At 42.0% G+C, this 18,337-nt stretch overlaps 1 protein-coding gene and 1 long non-coding RNA gene across 2 annotated transcripts in view; one reads left to right on the top strand and one right to left on the bottom strand.

Annotated features, from left to right (window-relative positions):
* The first annotated feature begins 908 nt into the window (after nt 1-908).
* Nucleotides 909-5,624, top strand: SPRY2 (sprouty RTK signaling antagonist 2). Its single transcript, XM_053216988.1, has 3 exons — nt 909-965; nt 2,155-2,246; nt 3,812-5,624. The coding sequence occupies exon 3, from the start codon at nt 3,863-3,865 to the stop codon at nt 4,808-4,810; it is 948 nt and encodes a 315-aa protein (XP_053072963.1). The 5' UTR covers nt 909-965; nt 2,155-2,246; nt 3,812-3,862; the 3' UTR covers nt 4,811-5,624.
* The window catches only part of LOC128314470 (uncharacterized), a 54,561-nt gene continuing 41,823 nt past the window's right edge, over nt 5,600-18,337 (bottom strand). The window contains exon 3 of the long non-coding RNA XR_008296154.1: nt 5,600-5,936. This is a non-coding gene — a long non-coding RNA (uncharacterized LOC128314470). The remainder of the gene's footprint in view (nt 5,937-18,337) is intronic.

Here is an 18,337-nt window from a genome sequence, read left to right as displayed (position 1 = left end):
CTGGGGAACCTTAAGGTCAGTGTTTCCTTGAAACTAGATAAACTGACCCCGCCGTGCCCAGCCCGGCCCCGCGGGCGTCCCGCGTGACGGCGCCCGGGCTGCAGGACCGGCCCGGGGACGCGCGGGGCGGCGCGGTTGCCCTTTTGAATGCCTCCTGCGGCTCGGAGCGCTGGCGGGCGCTGAAGTGTGAGTGAATGTAGCCCCGCGGAGCCAATGAGCTGGGACCGGATGCGATATATCCTCTGGGACAACAACTGCTCTGTTCCGCCTCGGATCCACATGACGCCATTTACTGCTGCCGCGGCCGCCGCAGAGCTCCCTGCCTCCTCCGGAAAGGCGAGGGCGCAGGCCAACGGCGAGCCCCCCCGGCCGGGCCCCAGACCCTCCTCCTCCTCCTACACCTCCTCCTCCGCACCCACCGCCCCCGCCTCGGCCTCTCCGCCGCGCCTCCACAACGCCCAGTCTGCACCGCCGAGAGCCGCGCGGCGCAGCGCGAGCGGAGGAGAGGGGCCGGCGGAGCGCGCAGCGCCCAGGCCCCCGCGCCCGCCCGGCCCGGCCCGCGCCCCCGCGCCACCTCCGCTCCGACGCGGCGGTGGCCGCACGACTTGGCCATCTGGCCTTAGATTCTGTGTAAGGCCGTTTTCTTTTTCTCCTTCGCTCATCTGCCAGGAAAGGAGACTCGCCGTTGGCGCTTCGGCCTCCAGTTCATTGAGAAAAAGGAAATACTCCGCGTGCGTTTCTAGAAGGGGGGTCGCCCCCAGCCCCGAACCCCGGAGTGTTCATCGGCTGGGGACTTGGCTCGGGATTTTCCTCGCCTTTTTTCCTCCCGCCGATCGCTCGGAACTTGGACTGAAGCAGAGTTAGGAAGAAGGGGGAAAAGTTTGCATCGGGGCTGGATTTTATTTGCACATCGCTTGGAAGAAGAGAATCCAACGGAGAGGGGTTGGTGCAAAGCCGCGATCACGGTGAGGCACGTTTGGCTCTTACCCTCCTGGCGCCGTGGCCGGCGCGTTGTGGGCAACATGGAGTAGATGCAGTCGGACCGGGAGTGGGGTCTGTCTTTCCTCAGGCCTCCCTTTCTCTAACCCCGCAGGTTCCCAGGGGGGATCCAGGGAGCTGCCTGTGGAACTGCCTCGCCCCAGGCTCGGCCTGCCTTGGCGGGGGCAGCAGTGCGCGCCGGGTACGGTGTCCCCAGCCCCAGGACCCCACGCGCCCGCGCTCTGGGGGGTTGGGGTGGCGGACCGCTCGTCGCGAGTCGGCTGCTGGCCCTACATTGACCGCGAATTCGGCGCTGAGAGCGGGAGAGGGAGGAGGAACACTTTGTGTTTTCCAGGTCCCCGTTGTAGGCGCCCGCATTTCTAACCTGTTCCGCTCCGGGGAAGGCAGGTCCTGGGTGAGGCTGTCCCGAGGCAGGGGCGCCAGCGGGACCGGGGACTCGCGGGTCGGGTCGCTCGCCTCACGGGGGCAGCGAGACCCCGCGAGTGAAAACTGGGCAGGGTGCCCGGCACCGAGGCTAGCCGGGTGCGGGTGGGAACGTCGCCCTGCCGGACGCCGGGGCTACGCTTCGGAAGTGGCAGCTCTTTCTTTTTTCCGTTCTCTGTGGTCGGCCTGGGTCACGCTTTTTTTATTTTTGGAAGATTGGGCTGACCTAGCACAGGAAGAAAGTCATCAAGCGGTCGCGATCGTTTTCCATTACCTGAAAATAGGTACCCAAAGAGGATAGTTTTATTTACTTTGAAAGGCTGATTTACTTTTTAGTCGCTGCTGCTGCTTTGAATTCGGGATCTTGTGCGTTTTTACAAAGCCATTTCTGTGCGTGCCCCACCCTTGTGCTGAAGTCCTTTCCCCTTAATCCTTAGTCTGATCACACACAGTTCTTCATGGGGGTTTCTAAGCACTTTCGGAGTGGGGAGTGGGGGGTGGGTGGCGTGCGCTGCGAAGGAGGCCAGAAATGGGCAGCAGTCATTTTTGTTAAAAAAAAAAAAATCCCTCCCAACCCCCCTATCAAAGATGCTAAAACTGCAAGCAAATCTGCGCGAAAGTTTCCAGACCAGGGATCTGCGTCCTGCAGACCCGGTTTGTTCAGTGAGGCCCTGGGACTTGCCCTTCTTTTATAAAGCAATTTTCCTTTCACTTTTTCTCTCCACCCAAAAGGAGATGGGTGTGCGGATCGCAGGCAATGTCCCTTCGGTCAGTGCGTGGTGGAGTTGCCCAGTGTACGTGGGTTAGACCTGTCCGGGCAGCGGGTAAGTCAGGGCTTTCGGCGGCAGGGCTCGAAACCTGTGTCCGACACTCAAGGGCCTTAGCCAGAACGCCCTGCGGTGGGCTGCGTGACCCCTGCCTGGGGGCGGAGTGGCTCTCTCCAGTGCTCTGGGGCGGGGTATATTTTAGCCCGTAGGTCGGGAGGGGGAAGTGTGCTCCAGCGTTTCAAGGCACGTCCCCTAGGGAGGCGCCGGCACCCCCCCCCCCCCCCCCGCCCTCTCCTGCTTGGCAGTCTTCGGATTGTGTGCAGGGGGAGGGCAGTTTAGCCCCTGGGCTGCGTCAGTCTCCCCGGAGAAAAGTCCCCCGGGGCTCCGACTGAGTCCCACCTGCTGGGGACGGTGTTGGGACGCCGATAGAGCCGATAAAACGGAGTGAAAGCAAAGATCAACGTTGTCTTGTCTGCCTTTCTGTTGGAAGTGAGATCCGGTTTCCAGCTCTGCCTTGTTCCGAGTTGGGAGGCGTGTGTCACCTGCCTGCGTCTCTCTTCTATAAAAATCGGAGAGTGGATGAAGGTCCACTTTTGCCCGTTTTTGTTCATTGTAGACTTGCCAGAGGGGATGATAGTTTTGAAATATACAGAGGGATTGCAATTACTTGTCAGAATGATAGATTTGAGACGTGACACCAATTTTTGAAACACTTCCTGTTATCACTAGTCGGTTTATGTCCTGAGCTATTAAGGTTTTGGAAACGGGCAAAGCCATTAAGATTTTTGACATAATTTATTTCTAAAACAGAACAATCTGTATGCTACAGAATTTAAGATGTTCTCCTAGGCTATCAGGCTGTAAAATATTTGATCCTCAAGTTGTTGAGAAGTTGAAAATAAATTCGGCTGCTGGTGGATGATTGTGTAAGTTTGCTTTCTTGTGTTGCTGGCGCTTAATAGGATTTGAATGGATTTGTTTTTAATTTATAACTTTTGCTACTGTATACTTAATAATGCATGACTGTTGTAAAATTTGTAACTTCCTTGGGGGGTGACTATTTTCTTTTTTGCAAGTCACATTCATTCTACGGTATTCTAAAAAGTTCCTGAATACTGGATAAGTCATAGTTAAAGGTATCTGATGTAAACACAGACAAAATAAGAACCAAGAAAGAATTTCTAGGCTGCATTTATTGATGTTTAAGGCAAAAATGACCACAACAAACTTAAAAACCTATTTCCAATTTTGAAAAAGTATTCAACTTTCATGTATGTCGGCGGCAATGTTATGGTCTAACGTTAGTTTCTTGCAATCTTTACTTTGAGCCTGAACCTTGCAATTTTATGTTCATTTGAATAAGGAATCGTTACCTGTGTGATTGAAACAAAGATCAGCTTTGTGTAACTACACAACACAGGATTAGAGAATTGTCTAATCCTTCCATAACCTGCACTTTTTGATATGGTATTGGTCATATGGCTATTCTGGTAGCCTCCATAGCCACTCCATTTCAAATCCTGTTTCTCTAGGGGAGTGGAAAGCCAAGAGTTAATCCAGGTAGGCGGAGAGTGGGAAGTATCCTGGAGTGTAAACCAGCTCTTTCCTCTTGGTTTCCGCAGGAATTCAGATGTGTTCTAAGCCCGCTGGAGTGACCACACTTCCAAGACCTGATGGAGGCCAGAGCTCAGAGTGGCAGCGGGTCGCAGTCCTTGCTGCAGACACCCCGTGACGGTGGCAGGCAGCGCGGGGAGCCCGACCCCAGAGATGCCCTCACCCAGCAGGTACACGTGTTGTCTCTGGATCAGATCAGAGCCATCCGAAACACCAATGAGTACACAGAGGGGCCTACTGTGGTCCCGAGACCTGGGCTCAAGCCTGCTCCTCGCCCCTCCACTCAGCACAAACACGAGAGGCTCCATGGTCTGCCCGAGCACCGCCAGCCCCCCAGGCTCCAGCACCCACAGGTCCATTCTTCCGCACGAGCCTCTTTGTCCAGATCCATCAGCACAGTCAGTTCGGGGTCTCGGAGCAGTACGAGGACAAGTACCAGCAGCAGTTCCTCTGAACAGAGACTGTTGGGACCATCTTTCTCCTCGGGACCCGTCGCTGATGGGATAATCCGCGTGCAGCCCAAATCGGAGCTCAAGCCAGGTGAGCTTAAGCCACTGAGCAAGGAAGATTTGGGCCTGCACGCCTACAGGTGTGAGGACTGTGGCAAGTGCAAGTGTAAGGAGTGCACCTATCCTAGGCCTCTGCCATCAGACTGGATCTGCGACAAGCAGTGCCTTTGCTCAGCCCAAAACGTGATTGACTATGGGACTTGCGTGTGCTGTGTGAAAGGTCTCTTCTATCACTGTTCTAATGATGACGAGGATAACTGTGCGGACAACCCGTGTTCTTGCAGCCAGTCTCACTGTTGTACACGCTGGTCTGCCATGGGCGTCATGTCCCTCTTTTTGCCTTGTTTATGGTGTTACCTTCCAGCCAAGGGTTGCCTTAAATTGTGCCAGGGGTGTTATGACCGGGTTAACCGGCCTGGATGCCGCTGTAAAAACTCAAACACGGTTTGCTGCAAAGTTCCCACTGTCCCACCCAGGAACTTTGAAAAACCAACATAGCACCATTAATCAGGAATATGACAGTAATAAGGATTGTCTTTTTTTGTTGTTTGTTTTTTTTTTTAACGCATATGCAACCAACTAAACAGTTAGAATCTTGGCACTGTTAATAGAGGGTTGGGATAGCCTTCGCTGTTTGCAGTGAAATGCTTTTTGTCCATGTGCCGTTTTAACTGATACGCTTGTTAGAACTCAGCTAATGGAGCTCAAGGTATGGGATACAGAACTTGGGGACCCACGTGTTGCATAAGCTAAAACAACAGACACTCCCAGGCAAAGTTTTTGTTTGTGAATAGTACTTGCAAAATTTGTAAATTAGCAGATGACTTTTTTTTTCCCATTGTTTTCTCCAGAGATAATGTGCTATATTTTTGTATATACAATAATATTTGCAACTGTGAAAAACACGTTGTGTCATGCTATATGGCACAGTCACAAAATATTATACTAATATGTTGTACATTCGGAAGAATGTGAATCAATCAGTATGTTTTTAGATTGTATTTTGCCTTACAGAAAAGCCTTTATTGTAAGACTCTGATTTCCCTTTGGACTTCATGTATATTGTACAGTTACAGTAAAATTCAACCTTTATTTTCTAATTTTTTCAACATATTGTTTAGTGTAAAGAATATTTATTTGAAGTTTTATTATTTTATAAAAAAGAATATTTATTTTAAGAGGCATCTTACAAATTTTGCCCCTTTTATGAGGATGTGATAGTTGCTGCAAATGAGGGGTTACAGATGCATATGTTCAATATAAAATAGAAAATATATTAACGTTTGAAATTAAACTGAGCTGTTTTGTCTTATTTTACCTTTGCTTTGTTTTTGTTTTTTGAAGTGAAAGAGACCACATTTTATGTTAAGGTTAGCATTTCCATGAAATAGTTTCACTTATCTATAAACTCTTCAAAGACGAGATTCAGTGATTTTTTTTTTCAGAGATAATTCTAGCAATCAGGAGGGAAATAACCGAGCATTTGACTCACCTGTATTAATCATGAGTGCTTGTTTTGGCCATATCGTTGTTACTGTTCTTGCCTTTTACAGATTTGTTGGCTTCCCTTTGTTTTCCTTGTTTTCTTTTTCTTTTAAATCTTAAACTCATTCAGGAGACTTCCCTAAAAGATTAACAATTAGATTTTTTTCTTTATATACAGAATTCAGTATTAAGAATAGCCATGAGGCTAATTCAAGACCAGAAAAATGAGTTTAGTTCAACATTTATTGAATGTCCTCTGTGTCAGGCATGCAGCATACACAGATCAATGCTTGTAATTGAGGCAAAAATGTTTTTTTCACTTAGCCAATTATGGCTGTATTTTTTCGTCTTGGTTTCAGACTCAAGGTTATCACCATGATACCACAACTTTCTTATGTTAGGAAAGACAGAAATCATAACTTGTTTTGATTCAGGTGTTGGATATCATGAAATTTCATCCAATCTAGGCCTCATAATTCAAGTCCAAGGAAGCCAGTTGAGAGGCCCTGTCTTATTTAATCAAATTATCCAGAGAATTGGTTAAATTGTACTTTGGGAAAAAGATGCGACCCAGCAAGAAGTCCCCGTGTTTGCATTTGTCTTTTGGTAGCAAATACACTGCAGGCTGCTATAGCCCATCTCAAGAAATACTAGGTTTTCTTACTTGGCAATAATTATGTCACTTCATTAATTAGTCACTTTGTGGATGAGGATTTTTTTTGTTTCTTCCAAAGCAAACCTCTTGCTGCCAAGAATCACCGGAAGTCTAGAAAATGATTTACCTGTCACTGTTTAATCTTGGGTCCTGTTTCTGAGGCTTCTCTTTAGGTCTTATCATAGTACAGGCTGTCTTGTTTTGTTTTTTAAAATCTGCTTTCAAGGAAATATGCAGCCTTCTAAACCAAGACCTTGCTGTAAGGACCTTCATAGTCCTATGAACTTTCTCCAGAAAACACTAGGTTAAATTAATTTAGAAATGGTTTACTCTAAACTTCAACTTTGGGATTCTGAGTGTTGCAATTCTAATACTCTTAGATTTAATCCTGATAGTCTAAGAGAAATTACAACGTTGAAAGTTGGGCAGAGTTTCTTGTTCATTGTATGGTTTTCAGGATTTGTAAAGCACAAAAACTTTGACTAATTAGCTTTACTCATCAAAAACTGCCATACGCGCTGATAGGATTTATTTGGAATAGAAATTGAGTCATTTTTTCTTCAGCATGCAAGCAGCTTTCCAAGTGTTCTACAGACACATCGCATCAGATACAATTGGGTGTTTATTGAAAAAGTAAATTAAGACCCCTCCCTCATGGTTACTCAGTCATAAAGTATTGCCTAGGAATTTGCATTTTTAATCACTCCACTAGTCATATACAGTTTGAAAAATTACTGACCCGAGGAACTGCTTCTTAATTTAGCGCCCTTTTTTTTTTAATGGAGTGGATATAAAGCATAATTCACTAGCTTAAATGCACAATCTAGTGATAACCAACTGAAATTCGAAGAGACTGTATAAGTACATGTTAAGTCCTGATGAAAACTACTTAAAGATAAACAGGAAAACTGGATTCCTCAAGATGCTTCCAATGAAACTGTTAAATGTTTAGAATATATAACAGTATAAAATTCATTTTCAGAATATGGAAAATTAAATTTCTATCTAAACAGATTGAGAGCAGCTGGTACTGTAACTTGAGTGAGTGAGTTTTTAAATGTTGTAGGTCATCTTGATATGGAGGAATAACCACCCCAGGTTCTTAATCTCTATAAAGTTTGCGAAAAGTCCTATATAAATATAAGGAGTTTATAATCCAGCGGCCATTATTTTGATATTGTGAGAGGTTAAAAGTATGATGCAGCAAACCTGTCAACTGACTGCTAAGCAGTTAGGGAGATCTTAGCTATATTTCTGGTTTCTTGCCTTTCAATTTTTTTTCTTTTAAGAAACCTGTATGTTCTCTCTATTGAGATTCATTTAAGAATGACAAGATGACAGTTGTTACTTTGGTTGTTACTTTAAACATTCATTTATGTGCACTGAGATTTTAAGGCCTTGTCAAATTTCTGCCATGTTGGAGCAGGCTCTGGGGATTGTGGGTGAAAGAAAGACAAAACCAAGTACCCAAACTTTTCGCATAACTTCTTTCTCCAATACACTTTGTCTCCAGGATTATTTGCCTCCAGGATGTATCAGTTAAGATATTGATGATGCCAGAGAAATGAATTTGATCTTTGCACAGTGTTGTGAAGTAACTGATGGGTTTTGATGTAATTTATTAACTTGAGCATATAGGTCAAACTCTTCAAAGGTTTAATGGGTTTAGAGTTTCACTAGCATTTATACCCACAATTGGCCATTTGCCTCCCTCTCTTAAGTGTGCCCAAGGACCCAGATACAGATGCAAAAGTCTCAACTTTGAAAACTGATTAAACTATAGATCAAGAACAGTTTGTCATCTTGTGCAGAATATTTCCCACTGTTTTAGTAAAGAAAAATAAAAATGGGGGAGGAGCGCTTGGGTGGTTCAGTTATTTGAGAGTCTGACTCTTGATTTTGGCTCAGGTCATGATCTGAATCCTGGGATCAAGCCCCCCTACCCCGTCAGGCTCCATGCTAAGCCAGGATGAAATGGAGCCTGCTTGAGATTCTTCCCTCTGCCCCTCTCCCCTGCTCACACACTCTCCCTAAAATAAATAAATATTTTTAAAAAAGAAAAATATGGCATTAACTTGTTATATCAATACTGTATCATGAACTAGCTACATCAATATTGTATCAATATTGGTTTTCAATATTCATTAAGGTAAAAGTTATGTTAATTTCTATTCTAATTAAGACAGTTGCCTTATTTTTCTGTGACCTACCAAGGGTGGGTGGGTTTCCACTGATAGAAGACCAGAGCAAAATTTTAAAATAAGGACCAACTGATTATCAGAATGATTATACATCTGGAACATTTAATCACTGGTTTGGTCATTCCTAGGAGGATAAAGCTGTCAGACTATATACATCCTATACTTGGATTTCATTTGGCTGCCACACCATCACCCTCCGTACAACACGAGAGACAACCATGTGAATGAGAGACAAATGTGAACACCACTAATGAGAGTGCATCTCTGGTCAAATTAAACTCGAAATATTCACTTAGAGTCAAAAAAAAGGGGGGGGGGATAGAAATACAGCAAACAAAAAAAGGTTAGCATTGAAATATCTATGGCTAGAAAATGTTTTACATTTTTATCTAAAACTGCATTCTGATTGACCTAAAGAATTTTTTTTTTAACGTTTATTTATTTTTGAGACAGAGAGAGACAGAGCATGAACGGGGGAGGGGCAGAGAGAGGGAGACACAGAATCTGAAACAGGCTCCGGGCTCTGAGCTGTCAGCACAGAGCCCGACGCGGGGCTTGAACTCACGGACCGCGAGATCATGACCTGAGCTGAAGTCGGCCGCTTAACGGACTGAGCCACCCAGGCGCCCCGACCTAAAGAATTTTTAAAAGCCAGGTTTATTTGGCAACTTTAAAAAAATAAACTATTAAAGGAGATTAGAAAGAAGCTTTTTTCTCAAAACAATCCTAATGTACAGAGAAGAATAAATGATTTGGCTTAATACAAGGACCCACTTGGAATGGAATTTAGGCAGCAAAATAACTTGGCATTTCAATTCATTTGGATGTCTACACTTTACAAATCATAGAGCTAGTTGATGCAATACAAAAGGAGAGTGTTAGTGACTTTAATGCAAGACAGGACTTTCATAGCAAAGGCACAAGCAAAGTGCTGTGAGAGTACAGAAATTGGAAAAGCATGGATGCATTCTCAATAGCGGATTTGGTCTCCAGGTCTTTGCAACGGTAATGGTTATGGCTACCAAAATAGCCAAAGAGTTCTGCTAAGAGAGATGCAACAGAATTAATGTTACTCATTAAATAAAACTATGTTCACCATGCTCATATCCCAAATCCTAAATGAAATGTAGAGATATTTGATTAATAGTTAAGCAGCTATATCCTGCTATGTTTATTCTTAATTTTAAGATTCATGATTCACTAAAACCTTTCCCTAAAAAAAAAAAGGTAAAAAAATACATTCTTAAGATACAGAACTAAGAAAAAAGTCGAAACAATTCATCAATTCTTGTTCTTCCAGTTTTTGCTGGAATTTACCTCTTGCCCTTAGCTCATAATCTTAGTTTGCTTTTGTACCTAGAAAAGGATAATTACTTATTAAGAGCAAATTGAGGATAATCAAGTAGAGGGGGAAAAAAGAGCATACGTCATAGTGTGAAGGGAAGTGGTTGAGCTTTGGAACAAAAAACAATACCTGAGGCCAGGCTGCTCAGATTCATGTGACTTTCAAACCTAGGTGACCATCTCTAGCACTTAAGGCAACACAATTACACATTTTGACATGGTTTTGTGCTCCAACTAGCATCCGGTTTATTGACTTGCATCAGTGGGGCTTACAGTCAAGCAGGGCTCTGGTAAATACCATATTTATAATCTCTCATTACTCCAAGCTCTTAACAGGCTCAGTGAACTCTTTGTAGCCCAAACCTGGTTTTCCTGCTCGAAAGTAAGCACAAAGTAGTCATAATATCTAGCTGGTCATACCAGAAAACTGTTCCTGAGACCCTTGTTAGAAAGTCATCTTTGTAAGTTCAGAACAGCATTTAAGGATGCATATCTAATGGTCACTGTGAACATTATAAAACCTAGTAACCAAGAGGCCTAGCATGCATCAAGCCTTAGGGCATACAGAGCCTTGGGATACATTTAGTACCCACTATGTTGTTGAGCTAATGGCTAGGATATCCCACGGGATGTATGTTTCCAACCTGTCACTGTGCTAGTGAGGAACTGTCCGGAGGCAGGAGCAACCATACAGTCAACATCTGCATCAGGTCTAGATATCACCTGGATTCTCACCTACCCAATTAGGATAGAGCCTAATTGATTTAGTTCATTCACTAGCACTCTACCTTTAAGCTTAAACTTTGGAAATGGATTCCTTTACAGACTATTGGCCTGATTGTAATCATCTGCCCTGCCACCTGAGCAATCAAAACTACAAGCCTAGGGTGCAATCGTTTGTTACTGAGTTAATGTTCATTGTGTATCTTCAGCATAAACGATGTTACAGTAAGTGGAGAGGAAAGCATTCACTAGGTCTGTGATTGTGGACTAGTGGATTAAGAATGATGTTCATAGCCCTTTGGAAGCTAATTATCTAGGATTTAGATTCTAAGTCACAGAAAATGACTGGTAGCATTACCGACTTGCTCTCCTAGGCAATTTGATCCCCGAAGGGACATTTGGCAAGATCTAGAGATATTTATGTTTTTCACTACTGGGGGTGCAAGGGAGGGAACTAGGGAACTATTGGTAGAGGTAGAGGCCAAGGATGCCAATAAGCAACTAACTATGCCCAGTACAGTCCTCTATCACAAAGAATTATTTAGCCCTAACTGCCAATAATGCTGAGTTTCAGAAATCTTGCTATAGAGGAAGCTGGGGGAGTAGAGGAAAATGTACTATATCCTGACACAGCAAGGAAAGCTGTCAGCTGTGTGAGGGAGGGTGAGGTCAAAGGACTTGGGGAGATTGCTGGGACCACAACTTTGGAATTTCCATTCTGAGTGCTAAGCCTCTGAAATTCTTCTAATGGAAAAATGCCCTACATTTGTAAATATCTATATATGTCCAATATACCTACTTTTCTGTAATACTTTAAGTTCACGCGCTTTGGAGATAAGTCTCTATGCAAATGCCCTCTTCTGTTACTTATTAGCTGTGCAGCTACAGGCAAGTTACTTAACTTCCCTAAGCCTTCTCTGAGAAGATAGTAACTCTTGACCCAAAGGTTTTTGTGAAGGTTGAAGAGATATGTGTAAAATATTAACCCTTGAGATTGGTTCAAAGTAAGTACTAAAGAAGTATTTATTATTATTTTGTATTTCAGTTGAATTTTTTTTAACCTCAGGCACAACGTTAAATACTAGAGATATAAGACAGTATCTCCTGCCCTCCTAGAACTTGTCTACAGGACGGATAAACAAATATTTACTATATAGCATAATACATGTGATAACAGACTTAAAATATATATGTAGAGGGAGTGATTAACTATCTTGGGTGTGGTATGTGGGATCAGGAAAGTTTCTCAGAGGGAGTAATGTCTGTAAAAGAACTTGAATGGATCTCTAAAACTGAGGTGGTGGGTAAGGAGTCCACAGACAGCCAGGTGTGAAAGAGAAAGATACTCTTTCTTAAATGTAAAAGAAGAAAAAAGAATTGACATGAAGCCCAATGGATTGATAAATTTCACACAAATATTTCTTTATAAAAGATTTGGTCCTGATAATTAGCTTCTAATCAATATGTATGTATATACATGTATGTGTATATATACATGTACTCAAGAGATGCACATCTTTAGAATTTATTGATGTTGTAATTGCCTCTGACATTTCTTAATGGACATAAGTTTGTTTCAAGTAGCAAACTTAGTTAACTATCCCATAAAATTCACAAGATCCCTTTGTCACCAAAAAAGTATACCAAATGAAAACCTTATGTTAGGATAATTCTGTAAATGAAATTATTAGCTATCCTACTCCAGTTTTAATTAATTTGTGGTGTGAATACTACCTTTTATCTTAAGCTATTTGAAAGCTCTTGGAAAAAAGGTAGATTATCAATCATTTTAAATAATATTCTAGTTAAAAGAAAGATGTTGTGTTGTTAAGATTAAAGATCTTTTCAGAAGCCCCTTCTTTATAGACTTATCTTTGATTGTTGCTAGGCACTACCATGTTATTTTCTTCTTGCTCACCTATGTAGTTGACAAATTGAAGCATACATTTAAAACAAAGTTCTACTGCAAAAAAACCACAGGTAAGTCCCTTTGTAAAGCAATGAAAGTTTTCATATAACATAATTAAGAGAAAAGTCTGAAAAGAAAAATTGTGTGAAACTGTTACTGTTGGATATTAACTACCTATAAGATATTAAAAGTGGCTTAATAGAAGGAACATTGGCCATATATCTTGAGCAAGTTGTTTAACCTCTGTGGGGCTGTTTCTTCCCTGCAAATAGTGGGTGATAATACACACCTCATGAGGGGCCTGACAGTGAAATGAGATACTTCCCTTTAAATACAGTACCTGTTAACAGGGAAACGTTAAATAGGTATGGCTAATAATGTAGTTATATGTTCAATAGACTATAATTTCTCCACAGAGAATGTGTATATGCATGTATGTGCGTATATCTGTGTTCATGCGTTTGTGTGCATATATAGACTCATAACATTTCGACTAAAACAAACAGCTTTGCCAATGGATTTATATACTTCAGTTTTATCCAATGTTAATTTGAGAGCACTATCAGAAAAAAAAAATCAGAAGAAGAAATTTAGGAATCCATTCATAGTCCCAAGTACTGTATCTTTACATCAATAACTTCATGATTGGATTTATGGCAATGCTATGGATTTAGGTGTGTTTTGGCAGGGTGGGGATGGTGGTGGTAAGGGTGGTAGGGCTAGTGATGGTTGTCCATTTGGGGAGAGTCCAACACTGGCATATAGGAGATACTCAATAAAGATTTTTGATGAGTGGATGACTAGATGAATGAACTCAATGGAAAGTAAAAGTATACTGGAGCTAAGAAAGAAAAGGTATGAATAATAATACATGGTAAAATGTAAGTATCAATTGAATGGTATAAATATAATATAGGTCTTCAATTCTAAGGTGAACATTGGTATTCTCACTTACACATCTCTGAAACCAGGATGCATCTCACAATGAATGATGTTTTACAATTGTCATTGGCTAGGCAGCAGTCATGGCATACTTATCATTCATTGTTTGCAGTGCTTAACCTTGATCATTGCTATTCATATTATTCCACTCCAATTGAGTTAATATGCATTGTTGCTTCTACACATTTTAAGGTTTTTTTTTTTAATTTTTTTTTTTAACGTTTATTTATTTTTGAGACAGAGAGAGACAGAGCATGAATGGGGGAGGGTCAGAGAGAGAAAGAGACACAGAATCCGAAACAGGCTCCAGGCTCTGAGCTGTCAGCACAGAGCCCGATGCAGGGCTCGAACTCACGGACCGTGAGATCATGACCTGAGCTGAAGCCGGTGCTCAACCAACTGAGCCACCCAGGCACCCCTTTAAGGTTTTTTTAATTAATTTATTTATTTTGAGAGAGAGAGAGAGATCATGTGTGAGAGTGGGGGAGGGGCACAGAGAGAGGGAGAGAGAGAATCCTAAGCAGTCTCTGCACTGTCATCACAAAGCCCAATGTGGGTCTTCAACTCACCAACCATGAGATAATGACCTGAACTGAAATCAAGAGTTAGACGCTTAACTCTGCCACCCAGATGACCCAAAGAAAGATTTTTTTTTTAAAGTAATTTCTACACCCAATGTGGGGGTCAAACTCCCAACACCAAGATCAAAAGTCACATGCTTTACCAACTGAATCAGCCAGACACCCCTATTTTAATTGTTGTTTAAAATGTCTTCATGAAACAGCATGGAAATGAAAAGTTATCATGTATCCAATAAGCAAGGATATTAAATATTGTGCTATTGGCCTTAAACTTAATGGTAAGGAAAAAACATGTTCCTGGACAAACTACTGTGATCAAACTTTTCTTGAAAAAACAATTAAGTGCTTTATAGAACCTAAGAAAGGGAGAAACCCATAAGTACATGAATAGATGGGAGAAATTTCAAAGCAATGCTAAACTAAAATGACCACTTTACATATCTCAGCACTCTAATGTTAAGATTTTGTCATGAATTTTTCAGCAGTACATTCACTTTATTCATGATTCAAAATATTGGTGTTTGTTACAATCCATGGTATCTTAAATTTTCAACCTTGTAGCCATTTGAGATATTTACAGAAATGAGCAATGTTCAACCAGGGTACTGAGGACAGGTGAAATTTTGTCTGGTTCTTGAAAAAAATACGTAGTGAAGAGGTGTTCTGGAAAGCCAAAAATCAGGAGTGAGCAAATCCTGTTCAGGGGAGAGAGAATGGATGGGTCTGGCTGAAATGCACATTCATGTAAGAGAGAAGTGATAACGAAGACTGGAAACAGATTTGGCCTCAACTCTGAGAAATTTGAATGTCAAACTAGAGAACCTGGATTTTGTCCTAACATGTCTCCCAAAATCTATTTTTGGCCATTCCATAACATTTTCCAATGGAGAGTAAAAATGATCCTTCAAAAGTGTATTCTAAACATTTGATCCCTTTTTAAACAGATGTGATGACTTCCTTTTGCTCTTTGAACAAAGTTCCAGTTTTTTCAAGACTCTGAATGATCTGGTTCTTTCCACTCTGATACCTGTTCCTTTGTCCCTTTACACCCCAGCCATCAAGGTCCACCTTCTCTCTTTTTCCAGTATCAGTTTCTTTTCTTCCCTCAACACATCTTTCACAAATAGTATTTCTTTTACATGGAATCTTCTCTATGCTTAACCCTCATCCTACATCCATTCACCTGGGAAACTCTTACTCCTCCTTTTTTTTTTTTTAATTTTTTTTCAACGTTTTTTATTCATTTTTGGGACAGAGAGAGACAGAGCATGAACGGGGGAAGGGCAGAGAGAGAGGGAGGCACAGAATCGGAAACAGGTTCCAGGCTCCGAGCCATCAGCACAGAGCCTGACGCGGGGCTAGAACTCACGGACCGCGAGATCGTGACCTGAGCCGAAGTCGGACGCTCAACCGACTGCACCACCCAGGCGCCCCTTACTCCTCCTTTAAGAGTTAGTGAAAGGGGCGCCTGGGTGGCGCAATCGGTTGAGCGTCCAACTTTGGCTCAGGTCATGATCTCGCGGTCAGTAGTTCGAGCCCCGCGTCAGGCTCTGTGCTGATGGCTCGGAGCCTGGAACCTGTTTCCGATTCTGTGCCTCCCTCTCTCTCTGCCCTCCCCCCCCCCCCCCCCCCCGTTCATGCTCTGTCTCTCTCTGTCTCAAAAATAAATAAACGTTAAAAAAAAAAAGAGTTAGTGAAAATGACACCTCCCAGGAAAGCTTCTTCTAATCCCTCATCTAAATAACATTCCCTTGTAACTGGCTGTCATATTAAGTCTTCTTCTTTCATAGCACATAATACAAAGGTAGCTATATAATTATTTGTGTGGTTACTTGTGGACTATTTCTCTCCATTAGACATTTTTTTATTTGGTTTACAGCTGGGTTTCCAGGGCCAAGCTCAGCACCTGGTACGTAGGAAGTGCTCAATAAGTATTTGATGAAAAATGAATGAATGAATGAATTCAATCGAGAGTAAAGATATACTCATGGTTCCTAAGAAAGGAAAGGTATGAAGAAGTAGCCATTTTAGAAATCTCCGCTGATTATTTTAGGTGGAATAAATTACAAGAGTAAGAATTTAGCGGAAGAAAATTTGACTTCCTCCTTTCATGGCAATTTATGGGGGCAGCTGTACTATGTTACTGCTCTTCCTTATTTACACATCTATCCTTCTACTGAACTGATTGTAAAGTTTTTAAAGACAGAAATGAGTACAGCGTGTGACTTTTGATCTCAGGATCATGAGTTCAAGCCCTTTCAGTGCAGAGCCTCCTTAAAAAAATAAATAAATAAAAGTAAAAAGACAAATGAAAATTTCTGTCTCTTGTGCTTATCACATGCCTAGCATAAAATAGGTGCTCTCCAAATATCATTTGAATGAGTTTTTTTAGTTTATATATATTTTTTTTAGTAGTCCCTATACCCAATGTGGGGCTCAAACCCATGATCTGAGATCAAGAGTCGAAATCTCTTCCAACTGAGTGAGCTAAGCACTCTCTGCATGGGATTTTATTAACACAATCCAACAATTATAGAGATGAGTCTATTATGATTTTATATGTATACATTTCTTATCTCAGATACTCATGACCCTTTAAAATATATTTGTGTTTTCCTTAGCTGAGCAGTTCCTGCCTCTATTTCATCAACCCAAAGAGAAATGAACAAGCTTTCCTAGTGGCAATAAGTTAGATTACAGAACTAGAAAGAGTTTTATTACTTTTTTTGAAACTTTGGTAGTAGTCAAATAGAACCAGCAAAAATTTACCTCATTAACCTTTTCCTTGCCCCAGAGCAATCAACCAACCTGAAATCAAAAGACCCTCACATGCTATGAAGACACGTGCCAAGTCTAGCAGAGATATAAGCATAAAAAGAAAAGGAAAAAGAAGGAGATAAAAAGCATCTTGAATTTCTGATCATCCTGGGTAGGACTTCTCCAACTTAGCTCTGCACACCATCACCTGGAGACACTGTTAAAATGCAGATTCTAAAAAATAGGTCAAGGAGGGAAGGATCTGAGATTCTGCATTCTAACAAACTCTCAATGATGCTGGTTATACAGATCCTGCAGGTCTGCTCATCACACTTTGGACAGTGTGTTAGTTAGGGTTCTCCAGAGAAACAGAATCAATAGGATACACACACACACACACACACACACACACACACACACACACACACAGATTTATTTTAAGAAACTCACTAATGAATATGGAGGCTGGCAAGTCCAAAATCCGTAAGATAGGCCAGCAGGCTACAGACCCAGGGAAGAGCCAATATTACAATTCGAGTCCAAAGGCATCTGCTATGAGAATTCCTTCTTTCTTTTTTGGAGGTCAGCCTATTGAGACCATTAACTGATTAGATGAGGCTCACCCACATTATGGAAGCCAAACTAGTTCACTCAAAATCTGCCAATTTAGGAATACCTAAGTGGGTCAGTTGGTTAAGTGTCTGACCTCAGCTCAGGTCATGATCTCACGGTTCGTGGGTTCAAGCCCCATGTCAGTCTCTCCACTGACAGCTCAGAGTCTGGAGCCTGCTTTGGATTCTGTGCTCCCTCTCTTTTTCTGCCCCTCCTCCACTCATGCTCTGTCTCTTTCTCTCTCTCAAGAATAGATAAACATTAAAAAAATTTTTTTTAGTAAGTAAATCTGCTGATTTAAATGTTAATTATCCCATACAAATAAAACCCTCCAGAAACACCCAAAATAATGTTTGACCAAATATCTAGGTACCATGGCCTAGACAAGATGACACATAAAACTAACCATCACAAACAACAAGGATCTAGGAAAACACTTGGTTCTTAATTAAAATAGTTATGCCTAATTGGCTTTGCCTTTAGGACTTTAGCAATGCATCATACATTAACTGCTTGATGACAAAAAAAAATGGGGCTTTAAAAAATGAGACTTTAAAGGGCACCTGGGTGGCTCAGACAGTTGAATGTCCAACTCTTGATTTTGGCCTAGGTCATGATCTCACGGTTCATGGAGTCGAGCCCCGTGACAGGCTCCACACTGACAACGTGAACCCTGCTTGGGATTCTCTCTCCCTCTCTCTCTGCCCCTCTGATGCTCGTGCTCTCTCTCTCTCAAAATAAATAAATAAACATTAAAATATATACTTAAAAAATTTTAATGAGAGCTTAAGACTGCTGTATTAAGCAAAAAGTCAT

The sequence above is a fragment of the Acinonyx jubatus genome, chromosome A1 (assembly GCF_027475565.1).
Source record: "Acinonyx jubatus isolate Ajub_Pintada_27869175 chromosome A1, VMU_Ajub_asm_v1.0, whole genome shotgun sequence".
In the NCBI taxonomy this organism is placed as follows: Eukaryota; Metazoa; Chordata; class Mammalia; order Carnivora; family Felidae; genus Acinonyx; species Acinonyx jubatus.
The sequence above is the reverse complement of the archived record's forward strand: the minus strand, read 5'-3'. Positions and strand labels throughout refer to the sequence as shown.